This window comes from Ananas comosus, linkage group 18 (assembly GCF_001540865.1).
Source record: "Ananas comosus cultivar F153 linkage group 18, ASM154086v1, whole genome shotgun sequence".
Lineage (NCBI taxonomy): Eukaryota > Viridiplantae > Streptophyta > Magnoliopsida > Poales > Bromeliaceae > Ananas > Ananas comosus.
The window spans coordinates 2,182,505-2,201,037 of record NC_033638.1 but is presented as its reverse complement, the minus strand read 5'-3'; the positions used below and the strand labels follow the sequence as shown (position 1 = coordinate 2,201,037).

The 18,533-nt window shown below is 35.8% G+C and overlaps 4 protein-coding genes across 4 annotated transcripts; all 4 read left to right on the top strand.

Annotated features, from left to right (window-relative positions):
- On the top strand, positions 904-2,400 carry LOC109723856 (leucine-rich repeat receptor-like protein CLAVATA2). Its single transcript, XM_020252343.1, has one exon. It carries the CDS (start codon positions 922-924, stop codon positions 2,374-2,376), a length of 1,455 nt encoding a protein of 484 aa, XP_020107932.1. The 5' UTR covers positions 904-921; the 3' UTR covers positions 2,377-2,400.
- Positions 2,375-3,921, top strand: LOC109723857 (receptor-like protein 12). Its single transcript, XM_020252344.1, has one exon. It carries the CDS (start codon positions 2,380-2,382, stop codon positions 3,802-3,804), a length of 1,425 nt encoding a protein of 474 aa, XP_020107933.1. The 5' UTR covers positions 2,375-2,379; the 3' UTR covers positions 3,805-3,921.
- LOC109724212 (leucine-rich repeat receptor-like protein CLAVATA2) lies at positions 15,526-17,119 on the top strand. Its single transcript, XM_020252953.1, has 2 exons — positions 15,526-16,960; positions 17,085-17,119. The coding sequence occupies exons 1-2, from the start codon at positions 15,526-15,528 to the stop codon at positions 17,117-17,119; spliced, it is 1,470 nt and encodes a 489-aa protein (XP_020108542.1).
- On the top strand, positions 17,503-18,237 carry LOC109724211 (phytosulfokine receptor 1-like). Its single transcript, XM_020252952.1, has one exon. It carries the CDS (start codon positions 17,506-17,508, stop codon positions 18,235-18,237), a length of 732 nt encoding a protein of 243 aa, XP_020108541.1. The 5' UTR covers positions 17,503-17,505.

Below are 18,533 nucleotides of genomic sequence, written 5' to 3'. Positions count from 1 at the left end.
AAAAAGACTTAAACTTTGGACATTTTTATTTAAGCTATCTAATTTTAAAATGTATGTAATTTAAATTTATACGAAATCTAATAGTAACTTTGATTTGTTCTGCTGAGAATTTTTATAGTATAACAGAATATTCTTAGTTTTTGGGAATATTCTCTAATCCTCTTTTACTGTAGAGTACTCAATTCTAGTATTCTTTCTTTTTTTTTCTCGAAATCATAAAAAATATGAAGTTAGATAATAAAATCAAAATTTTAAAACCTTAGGTATGAATCTCAAAATCCTCAATGGTTTAGAGAGGTTTGTAGTTTTCACTTGAATTTATAATTATTACTTACTAATTAAATTTTACTGTATTAATAATATATTTAATATTTTAACTAGATTTATCATCAATCATGAACTATGCGTATTAAACTCATATACTTACAATTTTAGTTAAAAAAATTATATAAAAATAAATATTTGACATTTATAACTTTTTGTCATTTGGTGATTTAAAACAACTTTTTAATTTGTAATTACCAAACGTGTTATGAATCACTTTTAAATATATTGTACAACAGCTTTTGGTACTTTGTGGCCAAATTAATGCTATATATTCGTAATAATTAAGACTACTTCATTCTGAATCAGTTTTAATCTAAAAAATTAATTAGCTTCTAGCAAAATTAATTTTCAAGTCAAAGCTCAATGCAATCCTAATCAGGCCATTAATTTGTATGACCATGAAAATCACACAACTGTAGCTTAATTTTCTTTGTAGGACCTACAGGAGAATTATGACTCCATACAATAATGGAACGTAACTTTGATGTGAATTGCGATAGCTTACCATGCATAACATTTATATATATATATATATGGCTCAAATAGGTGGCCTTCTCCATAGAATACTCCATATGATCAATTCCCTTATTAATTATGATGTTGTGTATTTTCTCAACGACCTGCGTCATGGCTAATCTTATTCTTTCCTCCTCCTTGCTGTGGATTTTAACCGTCGACGCCGTTGTGGCGAGCGGTTGCATGGAGGTAGAGAGGAACGCACTCCTCACGTTTAAGTCCGGCTTGGTCGATCCTCAGAATTTCTTGTCTTCGTGGGAAGGCGAAGATTGCTGTAAATGGAGGGGAGTCGCCTGTAGCAATGCCACGGGCCATGTTGTGAAACTCAACCTCCGAAACAGAAACTCGTGTTATATATTCATCGAGGAATGCCCATGTTTGAGCGGTGAGATCAATCCATCTTTGCTTCTTTTAACCAATTTAGAGCACTTAGATGTCAGCATGAACAATTTCAGTGGAACCAGCATCCCAACATTCTTGGGTTCACTCAAAAACTTGAGATATCTCAACCTCGCTAATTCGTATTCCAGTGGAACAATACCTCCTCAAATCGGAAATCTCTCGAAACTTCACTACCTTGATTTAAATTCTGAATTCATTTATCCGAGGAATCTTCGAATAGATGACATATTGTGGCTCACTCGTTTATCTTCCTTGAAATATCTTGATTTGAGCATTGTGAATATGAATACTTCTACAGGTTGGTTGCATGCTGTAAATATGCTTCCTTCGTTGAAAGTGTTACATTTGGCTGACTGTTCACTTCCTGGCATTTCTACATCTCTGTCACATTTCAATCTTACAACTCTCAATGTGCTTGATCTTGGAGGTAACTCCATAAACTCCACCTTACCTCCATGGCTGCGGAATCTTACAAGCATCACTTATCTTGACTTAAGCTCCAATGAGTTTCATGGTGTTATTTCTGATGAGTTTCTACGTTTGAGCACTCTTAATAATCTTTTCCTAGGATATAATGGTTTTAAAGGTATGAATCCGAAAGCATTAAGATATTTATGCAACTTGCGTTCACTAGATTTGTCAAGTTTCAATATTGGTGGGGAAATCATGGAATGGGTTGAGATGCTACCACGATGTGTGCGCAACAATTTACAGACTTTATATCTCAATGACAATAACCTCGGAGGGAATTTATCAGGATGGCTCGAACAAATGAATAGCCTCACAGACATAAATCTCGGTTCAAACTTGCTCAGTGGTTCAATTCCTGCAGGAGTTTGGAAACTTCCAAATTTAATTTATCTATATCTATATAATAATTCATTGGAGGGTGTCGTATCTGATGTCGAACTTTCTTATCTAAGAAAAATACAATACTTAGACTTGTCATTGAATGCTCTCACTGTGCGAGTTCACGATGATTGGGTTCCTCCTTTCCAACTTAAAGAGATTTTTCTAGCCTCCTGCCAACTGGGTCCCAATTTTCCAGCATGGCTCAAAAGTCAATCGCAACTTGAAGGGCTGGATTTGTCAAAAAGCAAAATTGCAGATACTCTTCCTAGCTGGTTTTGAAATATGTCTCATTTTATTTCTTATGTACATCTTTCCGAAAACCAAATCAAAGGGAGATTGCCATTATTGATGGGCTCTACAAAGCTATGGTACTTGAATTTGAGCTCAAATCAATTTGAAGGCCCGCTACCATCTCTACCACATAATCTTCTAATCATTGATCTCTCCAATAATTTTTTCACTGGAGTACTTCCAAACATTGTATTGCCACAGATAGAATACTTATTCTTGTCAAATAATGACATTGGTGGTCGTATACCATCTGCTCTATGTGAATCAACTTTTTTGGGAGTTCTCGATCTATCAAACAACAACTTGTCAGGAGAAATTCCTGAATGTATCGGGAAGTCACAAGAGTACCTTTCTGTTATAGATGTGTCAACAAATAATCTTGTTGGGAGGATCCCTGACTCCCTTTGCTCGTCGAAATATATTTCGCTGCTAAAATTTAATAGTAATGGTTTCTCTGGAGAATTTCCTTCGTTGCAAAATTGCACAGGTTTGGTTATCCTTGATCTCGGATATAATAAGTTTTCTGGAACAATACCATTTTGGATCGGGGAAAGTTTAACTCTTCTTATGGTTCTTCAGTTACGTTCAAATATGTTTTCTGGCGGCATTCCGGAGCAAATTGCACAACTTGGCTCTCTCCAAGTTTTGGATCTTTCTAGGAATAACTTATCAGGACCATTACCACGATCCTTCGGCAATTTCAGCTGGAAAGCTTTAAAACAAGGCAGAACAGATAGAATTAATAATATCAGTGTATATTATTCAGTTAGTATATCCTTGGATATTAAGGGAGAGGAGCTTCCAATTTGGAAGATACTCTATCTATTTGAAAGCATAGATCTTTCAGACAACAATCTAAGTGGGGAGATCCCGGATGAGATTACTGATCTGCATACACTACAATATTTAAACTTATCTAGGAATAATTTGATTGGACATATTCCAGAAAAAATCGGTGAAATGCAATCACTGGAATCTCTAGACCTTGCAATGAATAAGCTTTTCGGTGATATTCCTCAAAGTCTTTCGGCACTGACTTTTCTGAGCCACTTAAATTTGTCGTATAATAATCTCTCGGGAGTAATTCCAACAGGAAATCAGTTGCAGACCCTTGACGATCCATTCATTTACATCGGCAATCCATATCTCTGCGGGCCACCGAGTACGAGAAATTGTTCTGCAAATGAAATAAATTATGAGGATAATGAAGGCCCTAAGGATAAGTTTGAGTGGCTATGGATATACTTTGGTGTTGTACTGGGATATCTATTCGGTTTAGCAGTTTTTTGTGGGGTTTTGTTGCTCAATAATGCTTGGAGGAATGCTTATTTCTCTATGATTGATATTGTATGTGACCAGCTTTGTATTGTAACTAAAGTAACTTTGGCTAGACCAAGACAAAGATATAGGAGATGAGGTAGTTGGAAGAGTAGCATCTTTATTAATGTAAGGTGTGGTTGGTCTTTTTAGTATTTCACTTCTGTTTTGTATAATTTCATTGCAATAGTAGCATTAATTATGAGAAATAAATTACATGGTATTTCAAAATTTTTGAATATTTAGAGGGAAAACTTAAAAATGCCCTTCCGTACGTGGTGTAGAATATTTTTGGTCTATATTGTAGTTTAGAAAGAAGCACCTTTTGTGTGGGTTGTTTTTAGTTTAGTTCCTATGAGGACTTGCTTTTAAAAAGAGTGTCCTAAACTATAGCGTAGTAAAATGTAACATTTTGCCACCTTTTTAGTGCCATCTTAAGGAAAATACTACATTATATAAACTATGCGGTAGTGAGTTACAAATATGCTATATTATAGGGTGCTTAATTGGAGTTTCCCATACTGGTAAGTATTGGACTTGTTGTTTTGAGTGCTTTTCTTTTACACCAGTATTTTCAAAACTCATGCACGATTCTTAATTTTGTCATATACATTTAACGTACAAACCTTGTTGGGTGTAAAAATTATTTGTTCGGGGCATCTTATTCATTTCGCCGATCAAGAAGTTTATATAAGAAGTGTTAAAAATTAATGTTTAAAACATGAAGTATCATATTCAACTTTTAAATTATTTTCCTGAAAACAAAATAAAAATAAAAGTTTACAAAACTTGCTTGAACTATATCCCATTTTCAATCGAATACCTAACTTATCAAAATTTTGATTTTCAGTATGTGACCTTTCAATTTGGTGATTCAAGTCACTTTATGATTTTTTCAGTATAAAATTTAAGTTAATTATGAATTTGCGGAGTAATATGAATTGAATAAAATATGTTAATTAGGTTTGTAGAGATAAGTAATTCATAAAATTATAAAAGGTATGTGATTGAGAGAATTGAAAGTTCAAGGGACTGTTTTACAAAACGGCTAAATTAAGGTTATGTATCTGAACCCATTTGAATATGGAATTCATAGTAATTAACTAGCGCTGAATTACATTTTTATAGACCCTGAAGTTTGATTACATATATAGTATTATTTTTTTTCTTTTCCTAATTCCCCAGAGCACCAAATTTTTGTAGCAAAGAAATAAATTAACAGTGTGTCTGCTTCGCCGAAAGTGGAGAGGAATGAAGTGATTTTCGATCATAAATACCCACCTTCAAGGTTTGCCTCGTTGCAATATGAATTCGGTTGTAATTCAAACTCTCCCAAATAATATAATTGACTTTGCCTTACCACGGGTTGAAATCAAAAACAAAAAAAAGAGAGAAAAAAATAATAAAATTAATGTGGAAAACTTGTTTCCCCCCTTTGATATTAATATGTGCGAATTGAATAGTTTTAGGTGAAACAAATGTAAAAAGTTAAAAATTTCAACTTTTGTGTCATTGACTTTCTGGCAAACAAATAATAAACCTCAAAAAACTTCAACTACACACTAATGGAAATAAATAATAGAAAAAAAAATTTCACTTAAACTCCGGTTCGACTTAAAATCTATTTCAATCTAAACAACACTGTCGGCAAAACAAGCACGCACTTAATCGCTGATTCTTTTAGAGGTTAATTTTATACAATTCCCTGCAAAAGACCTAATATCTTCAGATATATCCTAACCGTTAAGATTTGTTAGAAAAAATTAGTTAACTATATGTAAAATACTTATAATCCTAATTAATCAATGAGGTGAATTGACCTTTTTACCTATTTTTAATTAACAGTTGAAATTTTTAGAGGGACATATCTATGATGGCAAAAAGGTCATTTCAGTTATAAAATAAACAGTGGTTTAACAGTAATAAACCAGACGGATATATTTGAAAATATTAAAATTTTTTAAAAAAACAACATATAAAAATTGAACTTTATAAAAATATATTTGTAATTATTTTGTTTGCAGGAACTATATGAAACTAACCCATTCTTTTAGTAATGCTTTGCTACCATGTACTTCACGAACTTCTGAAAGAGGATCCGCTTTTTCAGTAGTAAAAGAAATGATTAGTGACTCATCGTGAATCTCATCTCACATTTCAATCACACAGTTCATCTATTTTATGAAAAACAACGAATTTAGAAAAAGGACACTTATATAATTTTATGCACTTATTAAATTTCATAAATAAAATGGAAAATGTACAAGTTTACTTGACCTAATTAAGTCTTTGTGCTGTTTAATTGTTTGACTCATTAACTGAAAGGTCTCTGTCATATTGACTTGACTGTGCTAAAGAGAAAAAAGTATGGGATAGTCCCTGTACTGTTTTGATATTGCAGGTTGGTCCCTGCAAGTTTTGTTGCCCTAATTATGAATAATATATTGTTCAGTCCTCATGTTATTCTTAAATAGAAATGGTAAACTAAAAACTAATATATAATATGCACTTTTATTAAGGGACTAAATTCTTTAGTTTACTTTGGTTAAATTAAACTGATATTTTTTGTCAAGTTTTTACGTAGTTTAATTTGTTTTGATGAATTAGTATCAATCTTGTATATATTCAACTGAATTTATAATATTTTAAAGTTAGTAAAGATACTAAATTTAGTTAAAAATTTATGAATAATAGATAAAGGGTACGTAATTAAAGTGAAATTTTGGTAAATTTTAAGGATAGTTTTCACTACGTTTTTTGATATTTTCCTTAAATTGTAGCGATATGTTTAATATTGATAATTTAAGACAAACATTTATGTAATTACGGATTAGAAGGGAGATACAAATGAAGTTATTAATATTATAAACTTTTGGTTGAAACCACGAATAGAGTTTAAGACAAACATTTATGCAATTACAAACATGTTANGAAGTTTTTCCAATTATTAATTATTATTGTTTATGGTCTCTTATATACTCAGTCACAACTCTATTCCTACCTGATATGGGACTATTGGGGTGTTTAGACTATCACGCCCCGGATGTCTCGTTCCCCAGGCACGCCGACAAATCCGCCGTATACAAAGAAATTTTTCCTGTATACGATGCGACAACAGTACCTGTAAGCATACAATACTACAAACAGTAGTATAGAGCTGCTCGAGTAGACAAATACTAAACAAACTAAGTTTCATATACATAGCCCAAATCCAAAATACAGAGCTACTCGCACTGGCGAGTTAAGTATGCTATGTACATAAACTTGAAACAAAACGTCTACCTGCAGTAGGAGTGCCTCTAGCTCAGCTCGTCGGGTAGGGCTCTAACTCGCGACGCCCTTGCCTCGATCCTGATCCGCGGAAGGCGCAGCAGCCGAAACCTGTGGCTCTGCAAAACAGGGGTAACAACTTGGCGTGAGAACTACTGTAAAAACAAGTAGTCCTCAGTGGGTGCGGCCCTAAACAACATCGGTCCACCCACGAAATCTACAGAAGGGAGACAGGATAGTAGTAAATACAGGAATAAAATCTACCGCTATTTATCACTACACTATCATGCTCTACACTAACCAACTATAGAAAATGTCAAATCTGACCCAATCCAATCGGGACTGTAAGCATACCCGTCCCTGGGACTGTGAACACAGCCGTCCCTGCCTAGTTGTGACTATCCAGCTACCTCCACACTACTAGTCCGTGGAGAGCAAGTCCAACCGGCATGAGCGACACCAACGCGAAAACACAACGCCCGTTTTCGGAGTGGCACTCGTGGGAGCTACCCAACCGAGTATGCAGCGTATCTCTGTCGAGCTCAATCGGCTCTCAAAAGCCAAAGTCCAGTAACCGACTCAAACTGGTCTAACAACCAACAGGTAACGTGCTCTCGGCACAATCCGACGCCAAAAAGGCGATACGGGTCCACCGTCAACCCCGACGGCACCCAACAGTCCGGAACAGCCTGAACGCTACTGTAAAAATATATTCGGCATCCCGGCACGAGCGTAACTGAAAGCTAAACTATCTGGAATACTCACTATGGAGATACTGTTACAGTATAAAATAATACAACGGCTCCTAGGGCTAAATCAGGTAGTTTAAATATATGACGATCATAATCGCGAGTTTTCTCCTAAGTCTTATCCAAGTCCAACATGTATATATATATCCAAAGATAATAACTCAGCTCCAATTCAGATTATTAACCATACTAAATCAATGAACCGAGTAATTGCGCCACACAAGATAATTCCACAATTACATGTCGACTATATAGGCACTTAGGAGTAAACCGATGATTAACCCACCTTAATCGCAAATCCCCGATGGTGAAGAAGGTCACCGGAGTCCCTGTCAAGCTCGGCGTAGCTCCCCGAACCAACGACAACACGCTCCACGGGTCTAAACATAGAAACCCATATTAAGCATCAATTCTACCCAAAACAGCAGCAGCAGAAAGAAATAGGGATACGACCTAGCAAACCTTCACCAAATCCAGCAAATAAGGGCTTCGTGGATTCCTCTCGAAGTTCTGAATCCAACGAACCAAGTCCCGTCGAAATCCGACGTTCCTACGCCGAGTACGAGCCAAAACACTGACGGTCGATGCTGAAAATCAGTAAAATCAGCACGCGAGCTCAAAACCGTGCGTTCAAGTAATCCAAGGAGGAAAGTTAGGTACCCACATCGACAGCGAATCCAGCGCCGGTGCGACATTGAGGACGATAAAAACGCACCCTCGCCCGGCCTCCACGCGACGCTACGGCGACAAACGTGCGCTCAAACGGCTCGGCGATGCGACGTCGGCGACGAACGCTCCACCCAAGCTCCTCCTCCTCGCGTATGGCTCCAGAGACAGAGAGGGAGGATATTTTAAGTAAGGAGGCATGTACAACCCCCTAATTAGATAAGCATGAAATACATGCATGGAGGCACGTGGCATTATATATATATAAGGATACTACAATACGGGTTCGCTTCGACAAGCGGGACGGGTGTGTTCACAGTCCCTAGTGAGATTGGATCAAGACTTGCNTTTTTTTTTTTTTTTTTTTTTTTTTTTTGAGAGATAGATAGCATGCTATTCGTTTTATTTATTTCATTGAGAAATAAATTTAGCTAAAAATATGAATAAACTAGGATTCGAACTCGAGACCTCGGGTACCAACCATCAAGCCATTTGCCCCTTGCGTTAGGGACAATAAATGTGGAATTACATTTTCAGAATTTTTAGTTTGGTTAGATACCATTTTAGAATAAATAATTTTAAACTTCAAATATTTTTGATTGTCGAAACCATCAATAGTAGACTATGTTTGATAAATGATACACGCATATTACTTTTACGTTGGTGACTTTTGACAAGCAACTAAAGAAACTTCAACTCCACAATAATGAAAACAAATAATAGGAAAGAAATTTTCACTTAAACTTTAGTTCGACTAAAAATTTATTTCAGTCTAAATTTCTCTTTCAGCAAAACTAGCACGCACTGTATCGTTGATTCTTTTAATAATCTTTGCTACCATGTGCTACATAAAATTCTAAAAGAGGATCCAACTCTCATTTTTTATGCAGTTCTTAAATTTTGTAAATAAAATGAAAAAATATAAAAGTTCACTTGACCTGAGTCTTTGCCGTGTTTATAAATTTGATTCATTGAAAGGTGTCTATCTTATTGACTTGACTAGCAATGCTTTAATAAGAGCAAAACCAGTGGGATAGTCCCTGTACTATTTTGATATTGCAGGTTGGTCCCTGCAAGTCCATACTCATGATTTAATCTTTGAAAATCCTTTTCGTCTACTCAAGTTTAATTTTTTGTTTAATTTAATGTTGTCCGGTCCTTATGTAATTCTTAAATAAAAATGGTAAATTAAAAACTAATATAATATATTTTTTTAGGAAATAAATTCTTTAGTTTACTTTGTTTATACTAAATTGATATTTTTTGTCAAGTATTTATATCGTTTAATTTGTTTCAATGAATTAGTATCAATTTTGTATATATTAAAAATTTATTAATAATAGATAAAGGGTAAACTGAAAATTTTGGTAAATATTAAAGATAATTTTCACCAGTTTTTTTGATATTTTTCTTAAATTATAGAGATATTTTAATATTGATAGTTTGAGATAAACATTTATGTAATTATGGATTAATTAGATAGTAGATACAAATGAAATTATTAATATTTTAAAATTTGGTTCTCACCGGTTAGTCGCTCTTATCGAACTATGATCTAGTGTCCAAACTAGTTTGGTTCAACCTAGAAAAACCAGAGGCTTAAAACCCAATTTGACCCATTCGTGGTTTCACCAATAAATTGATGAATTGATCTGTTTTATTTAAAAAATCAGCTGAATCTTTTTAAGTTCATTAAGCTATATCAAATAAGAAACGCTGATTTGAGACTCATGTATATAGCTGGCATGTGCTCTTTATTATTTCTTAATAATTTGACTAATGTTAATCGCTTTAAATTGATGGAATACTAGTATAGAACCCGCGCTTCGCTGCGATTAAGGATTAATTTTATATTATAGTTAAATAAAATATAAAACAAAAGAATTATAGTTAAAAGTAAGTAAACAAAAAAAAGATTTATCTAAATGTTGTGTTTTTTTTTACCAAGATAAGAAGAAGAATACATGTACCCCAAAGAAATTGTGGAGCATGTAATCATTTTCTATTTAACAAAAAGAGATTCACCTAGATATTGTATTTTTAGTTAAGAAAAATTATAATTAAATAATAAAAATTGGATCATATGCTTTAAAAAAATTGTGACAGAAAAAACAAAAATTAAAGAAAAAAAAAATCTGAGGTTTACTTAGATAATAATATTTTTTATTATAAAAAAAAAGTATTTTAAACTTTCTGTTGAGAAAAATAAAAAAAAATATCAGAAATAAAAAAAATAAAAACAGATAAAAAGTTGTGATCGTTTTTTCTTTTTTTTAGTGTATATGAGATACACTCTCGAAAAGAAGAAAACAGACAAGACGGAGTAGAGTAACAAAAAAATAAGAGAAAAAGAATGATTCATTTTGGTCAAATCTGGTCAAACGTTGGGAAGTTGGAACTGTCTTGAAAAACCTCAAGAGTATTTTTAGAACCAATCTGATCAAATCTTGATAAGGAACTAATATCTTGGAAACCAATTTGATCAAATCTTAGTAAGGAGTCAAATCTTGGCTGGGTTGGGTTTTAGACAGAAGAAACAAAAGAAAAAAAAATGAAAGGATCGTGGAGGCATAAAATTATGCCACGTCTATTGTCTCGAAAGTATGATTAATGTATACATATGTTGGTTGAGATTTTGTTATTGATTAACAGTGGAACTTAATTAGATTTGATAAATCTAATAGTGGAATATTAATATCAAATCCAAACTGATCAACAATGTTGGTTGTAGTGCTGTAGCAGCCTGTTGGCCTCCCGAATGTCGCTAAAATACGTCCCGTGTGTCGTCGAGTAATGCGTCCGGTGTGTCGCCTCACCACCGAACAGTATTTGTAGGGGCGCCGCCCCCACTCCCCCACTCCACGTAGCAGAGGCTCCGCCATCAGATCCAGGTCGTCCCCGTTCGATCCTACGGCCACACAGCTGTACGTCCGGAGGAAGAGCGGGTCCGTCCCCCACCGGCTCCGCCTCACCCGCGCGATCATCCATCGACTCGGGCTCGGGCCGGTCCCGTTGCAGGTGGTGCCGTCGACATGGAGCGGCAGGAACCCTTCGATCGTGGCGTGGGACCCGCAGATGACGTCCTCGTCGTCCAGCGCCTCCAGCTGCAGCGCCTCCTCCCCCGCGAACCACGCGAGCAACACGCGCGAGCCACCGTAGATGGGACAGATCGACGCCGTCTTCCTGATCCACCACGGGATCTTCGCCGCGCGTCGCCCCGGCCCCGGCCCCTTCTCCTCCTGGGCGAACGCCATCTGGAGGAAGGGGAACGCCTCCGCCTCCGCCTCCTCAGGCCCCGAGCATGGCAGGTGCGGCCGGCGGCCCTACCCGGCCTGGCTCGATGGCGCACTGCGCTCGTCTCGCGAAGATTCCGCAGCCAGATCCGTCGCTCAGTCGCTCAAGTGCCCACGATGCGACTCAACCAACACCAAGTCCTGCTACTTAACAACTACTCCCTCTCGCAGCCGCGCTATCTCCACCCGCGCGTCGGCCCTCCCCTCGGCGGCGGACATCTCCGCCCTCGACGCCCCCGCTGCCCACGCCGACCTCGGGCGGCAGCGAGAGAGAAAGGGGGGCTAAGATTTAGAGGAGAAGGGAAGAGAGAGAGAGAGCATAGGAGAGGGGGAAAAAAGAGAGAAACTGAGGAGCCAGCATATCAGAGAGAGAGAAAACTGGGAGCCAACAGATGAGAGAGAGAGAGAGAGAGAGAGAGAGAGAGGGGGGAAGGGGGCTAAACCTCGGGAATAAGCACCTGTCTTGAAAAATGGTCCAATTTGGTCCAACTTTTGGTCCAACCTCGGAAAGGAATCAAAATTTTTTGGAATGAGAAAGAGAGTAAAATTAGATTTTAGGTTGGGTTTAGAGTTTTTAGGTTAGACTTTACGCAGAAGAGAAAAAGGAATAGTCAGAAAAGGCAAAAAAAGGCTTTAGGCAGAAAAGAGAAAATGAATGACGTGGAGGCATAAATTTTTGCCACGTCTACTATTACAATCATCAAATTATGTATTTGTATGGATATATACTTACGTGGTTAATTGCAAAAAATATAAAGTTTTAGCTAGTGATATAATAATTCTTTTTTAAATAATGTAACTGATTTTGGCTCACCGTTGGCCCAAGTCAAATATAGATCAGAAAAAGAGAGAGAAAAAAACTAATAAAATACTAATGTGGCGAAACTTATTTTTGCCCCTTTAATATTAATTAAAGGTAGGAATTATACAGTTTTCGATAAAATAAGTATAGAAAATTGAGAATTTTAGTTTTTACGTTATTGACTTTTTAGCAAACAAATTATAGGACTAAGGAAACTTTAGCTCCGCGCGTGATAATAGAAACAAACAATAGGAAAGAAAAAATATTCACTTGTTCAACTAAAAATCGATTTCAATCGTAACTTCACATTCGGGCAAAACTAGTCCACACTTAATCCTTGACTCTTTGAATAATGTTGTGCTAACATATGCTTCACAAATTTCTAAAAGAGGATATCCACTTTTTTAATAGTAAAAGAAGTGATTAGGTACTCATCGTGAATCTCCTCTAATACTTGAATGATACTTGAATCACACTGTCCATCTATTTTAGAAACGACGCGAATTTAATAAGACGACTCTTATGTTTCTATGCACTTATTAAATTTTGTAAATAAAATGGAAAAAGTGAAATTTTATTTGACCTGAGTCGTTGCCGTGCTTAATTTGATTCATTGAAGGGAGCCTAGCTATCATGTTGACTTGACTATGCTAAAGAGAAAAACGTATGGCATGGTCCCAGTACTATATATTTTGATATTGCAACGTGGTCCCTGCAGGTTTTGTTTTCAAACTTTTGTACAAGTGTACTGCCTGTTCCTAGTGCAAATGGCAAATGGCTTGATGGTTCGAATCCTAGTTGATTCATATTTCTAACTAAGTTTATTGGTATTCGAGGTCCTAAGTTCGAATCCTAGTTGATTCATATTTCTAACTAAGTTTATTTTTAAATGAAATAAACGAAACGGATAGCATGCTAAAAACTGTTGTAGAAGTGTTAACATAATGTAAATTGTCATAATATGACCATTTTATTTCTTGTGATTAATGTCTCGCTCATTTTAATTTTCTAAAATCCGTGTCCCTTTTGACCCGTTCGGTGCTTCAACCGGTGAATAGGTGAACCTATCTAATTTTACAAAAATCAGACGAATTTATGTTTGTTATATATTTTAATTAATTATTAATTATAAATATGCATTATTTTTTTAACAATATGCAATTTAGATATAAGTTTAACTCTATATATAGTACAATAATATTTAAAAATAGGGCAATTGCCTGTATAGTCCTATGAAGTTTTCAACTTTCTTACAAACCTTAAGGTGGTGTTTGGTTGGGTGTTAGGAGGGGGGGATAAGGGGTTATTCCTCCCTTAGTCCCCAAACAAGATTTTCAAAGAATGGTGTTTGTTAACCCCACCCCTAACGGATTATTCCAGGAATTGGGACCAGATTAGCTAATGACATAAGGATATTTCTGTGTAAAATGTCTGTTACAGAAAAGATTTTTTGGTAAAGTGATATGCTAAATTCTAGGAAGGTTGTTTCCAAGGCCGGCCTCGTCAATAAATAGTCTAGCAATATTTGTGTGAGAGTGCATTCATTCAAGTAGCTCGTTTAATTGAAGCAAATTAAGCATAACAAGCAAATTAGTCATCATATATCGAAAACGGCACAGGAGCACGGAGGCCTTCGTGCTCCTTAAAGCACAGCAGTCCTACTCTCTCTCTCTCTCTCTCTCTCTCTCTCTCTCTCTCTATATATATATATATATATATATCCTTCCTAAAACCCAATGTTTTTGCAATAAATAGGGTAATATAAATTAAAAAAAAACTTTTTAGGGGTATATTTGAAATGAAGAGCACATAGAAATTTTCGCAACTTTACAAGGGTACGTACAAATGCAGGTTCATCATAAAAATAACATAAATATATTAAACAATATATATTTTTTTATTATATAAATATTAAAAATTAACAACTAGATGTTCATAACATTGTGCTGAAATCATTCAAACCAGCAGTCGAACCTCTATTTCAACTAGTGATTCGTGATCCTGCATTATTTTCGGGTCGTGATTGGTATCAGATTTAAAAACCTTAGAAATTATCCAAAAAAACTTCAGTGAGGAACTCTCCGACAAAACCTCGTTTATAAGGAGCCCGATCGATTTGCTGAGTTTTGTCTCTACCGAGGGTTATAATTCTTTCCTCTATAGTTAAAAAATATCTTATTCTTTATTTAAGTATTATAAACATCTTGTGTACCATGCAACTTGGATCCAGATAAAATTAACACATGGCAGCAGAGGATCGAGGGCTCCCCAGTGAGGCCTCGTTGGGGAGATCCAACTGATGTTTTATCAAAATTATCCCATAGGTTTATGGGGCGTATCCATACACCATGCGCATGCAATAATTTCTGGGCAAACGCAACTGCACATGCATACATAAAAGTGACTTTATGCTTATATATACACCACCCAACAAGAAAAGTCTACTTAAAATAATAAATTAATTAATTACTTATCCCACCGTAAATGTGAAAGGTAAGTTGGAATCGAAAAATCTACGCCAAAAATTTCAAATGAATAATGTCATGCATCACTGGATTAAATACGAGGGCAACCCCATCGACCAAAGTAAACGAGACTATTCTCCGTCTATATTAAAATAATAACATATAATTAAAAAGTAAAATATATAGCGTATGCAAATATAATAACAGAATTTTTGTAAAATATAATACAATATGAAGTAATTGTATTATTTTTAATTTGTTCTTTGCGATCTTATATAGCTCACTAGAATTATAGTACGGATAGAGTATATCTATTACACTTTCCAAGTAAGCCTATATTCCTATAATTAATAAATATATATATGTTACAGAGAAGACTCTTTCGAAGAATACTATGCTAAAATTTAAAGGTTGTTTTCACGTTCTCATCAATAAATAGTGTGGCAATTTGTGTGAGTGTGTATGCACTCAACAACCAATTACTAGCCCATTTGTTTGGAGCAAACATAGCATGCATGGCTTCTTTTATTCTTTCTTTCTTGCTTTTGATTCTGGGTATCCAAGCAATTAGGGCAATGGGGTGCATTGAGAGAGAGAGAAACACACTTCTCAGCTTTAAAGCTGGTCTAACCGATCCATACAACTTCTTGTCTTCATGGGAAGGCCGCGATTGTTGTAAATGGGCGGGAGTCATCTGCAGCAATACGACGAGCCATGTTGTGAAGCTCAAACTTGGAAATTTATCATTGAGTGGTGAGATCAAACCATCTTTGTCTCTTTTGAGTGATCTAAAGCATTTAGATCTTAGCATGAATAATTTTTACGGTAACAGCATTCCCACGCATATAGGTTCTTTGCAAAAGTTGAAATATCTTAACCTCTCCAATGCATGGTTCAATGGAATCGTGCCTGCTCAACTTGGAAATCTATCAAATCTCCGCTATCTCGATCTCAATGCACAAAATTCTATTTTTCCCCTGATTAGTGTAGATAACATGTGGTGGCTCACCCATCTGTCTTCTTTGAAGTATCTTGATATGAGTATAGTGAATTTGAGTACAGTTCCAAATTGGCTCCAAGTAGTAAACATGCTTCCATCCTTAGAAGTGCTTCATTTGGAAGACTGTTTTCTTTCTGGAATTCCCACGTCTCTGTCGTACGTCAACTTTACATCTCTCAAAGTGCTTGATCTAAGTGTTAACCTCATCAACTCTACCTTACCTAAATGGCTGTGGAATCTTAGTCGCATCACTCATCTGGACCTTTCATACAACACATTACATGGATTTATTCATGATGAATTTAGCTGCTTGGAATCCCTCAATGTTCTTTCGTTACATGGTAATAATTTCAAAGGTATGTCTTCAAGAGCATTCCGCAAGCTTTGCAACTTGATTACTTTGGATTTGGACGAAATTGGCTTCAGTGGGGATATTTCAGAATGGATCGACCCGTTGGGAGGATGCACAATTTATAAGCTACAAAACTTGTATTTGCCGCTAAACAATTTAAACGGGAATTTGTCAGGATGGCTAGAAAAAATGATGAGTCTAACTACTATAGATTTGAGGCACAACTCACTCACCGGTACCATCCCAGTAGGAGTATGGAGGCTTCCTAATATTACATATTTGGATCTTTCTAGTAATTCATTAGAGGGTGTAATATCTGAGGTCCAACTTAATTATCTTGGAGGAATAAAAGAACTTTACCTTTCAAATAACTCCATAACGGTTCAATTTAGTGATAATTGGGTTCCTTCTTTCCAACTCAAAGAACTTGGATTGGCGTCGTGCCGGCTGGCACAGAAATTTCCAACTTGGATGCAAGGACAGACACAACTCGAAATTTTAGATTTATCCAATAATCAGATCAAGGGGAATTTGCCATTACCATTGGACCGAACGATGATAAACTCGTTGAATTTGAGCTTTAATCAATTTGAAGGCCCATTGCCGTCTTTACCGCCTACTATTATGTTTTTGGATCTCTCTAATAATTTCTTTGAAGGTCCATTACCATCCTCTATATTACCAGATTTAAATTACTTGGTTCTCTCTAATAATAGTTTTGATGGTACTATACCACACTCTTTATGCAAATCACTTGAATTAATGCTTCTCGATCTATCAAGGAACAACCTATCTGGAGAACTTCCTCAATGTTTAGGGAGAATACAAGAGATGAGTCTATTTATTATAGATGTGTCCAACAATAATCTTTCTGGGAGCATCCCTGACTCTATTTGTCATTTAGATGGTTTGTCATTATTAAATGTGGACAACAATAGCTTGTCAGGAGAATTTCCTTCTTCCTTGCAATATTGTAGACAGTTAATTTTTCTTGACCTTGGGCATAACAAGTTCTCCGGAGCAATACCAACATGGATTGGTGAAAAAAATTTGTCATCCCTCATGATTCTTGGCTTGCATTCAAATATGTTTTCTGGTAGCATTCCCCCACAAGTTCTACAGCTTAGATATCTTCAAGTGTTGGATCTATCTCATAACAATCTATCGGGAATTATACCCCGGTCTATTGGCAATTTCAGTTGGATGGCTTTGCAAAAAGGTGGAAAGACAAAAGGTACGGAAGAATTAGAGCAAGGAACATTCTTTGGCTTTTCAGCTAGTTTTTTGTTTGTTATTAAAGGGGCCGAACGACTCTTTTCGAACATTCTCGACCTCATGGAGAGCATAGATCTTTCTGATAATAATTTATTTGGGGAGATTCCTGACGAGATTGGAGATTTGTGGGCACTGCAAAACTTAAATTTGTCGCGAAATCATTTATCAGGAAATATCCCAGAGAATATCGGCAAAATGAAGTCTTTGGAATCTCTTGACCTTCGAATGAACAATCTTTCCGGCACTATTCCACAAAGTCTCTCCGCATTGACTTATTTGAATCACTTAAATTTATCATACAATAATCTATCAGGACCAATTCCGACAGGAAATCAACTGCAAACCCTTCCTGACCCGTCCATTTACATTGGCAATCCATATCTTTGTGGACCACCGACTACTAAAAATTGCTCTACAAATGAATCAGTTCACGATTTAAGCGAAGGGACTGCAGATAGATTCGACAAGTTTGAAAGATTATGGCTCTCTGTCAGTGTGATTTTGGGATTTATCACGGGATTTTGGGCGATTTGTGGTGCTTTGTTAATCAGCAAATCTTTCAGGTATGGTTATTTCAATTTGATTGATACCATGTATGATAGGCTTTATGTTGCAGTCGCATTAACTCACGCTAGGTTGATGAGGAGGTGGGGAAATTGAGCAATCAGTATATGAAATGGTGGATAAATAAAATTTGTGCTGTGTTTTAGCTGTTTTCCTATATTTGTTCTTGAAATTTATCAACTTTGTAATTATTGTTAGCTTTTTATTTTTATAATAAACAGAAATTTTACGTTGTTAATTAGATGTATCGATAGTGAGTCTTTTTAACTCTTGTCATTGTTGTACTAGTTTGCAATGCAATCCTGGCCTGATAGGAAAAGATGTGGGCACGGCATTCCAACGTTTGTTCAACAATTTCTTCTTTAATTCTTTATAACTACTGTAAAATAGTT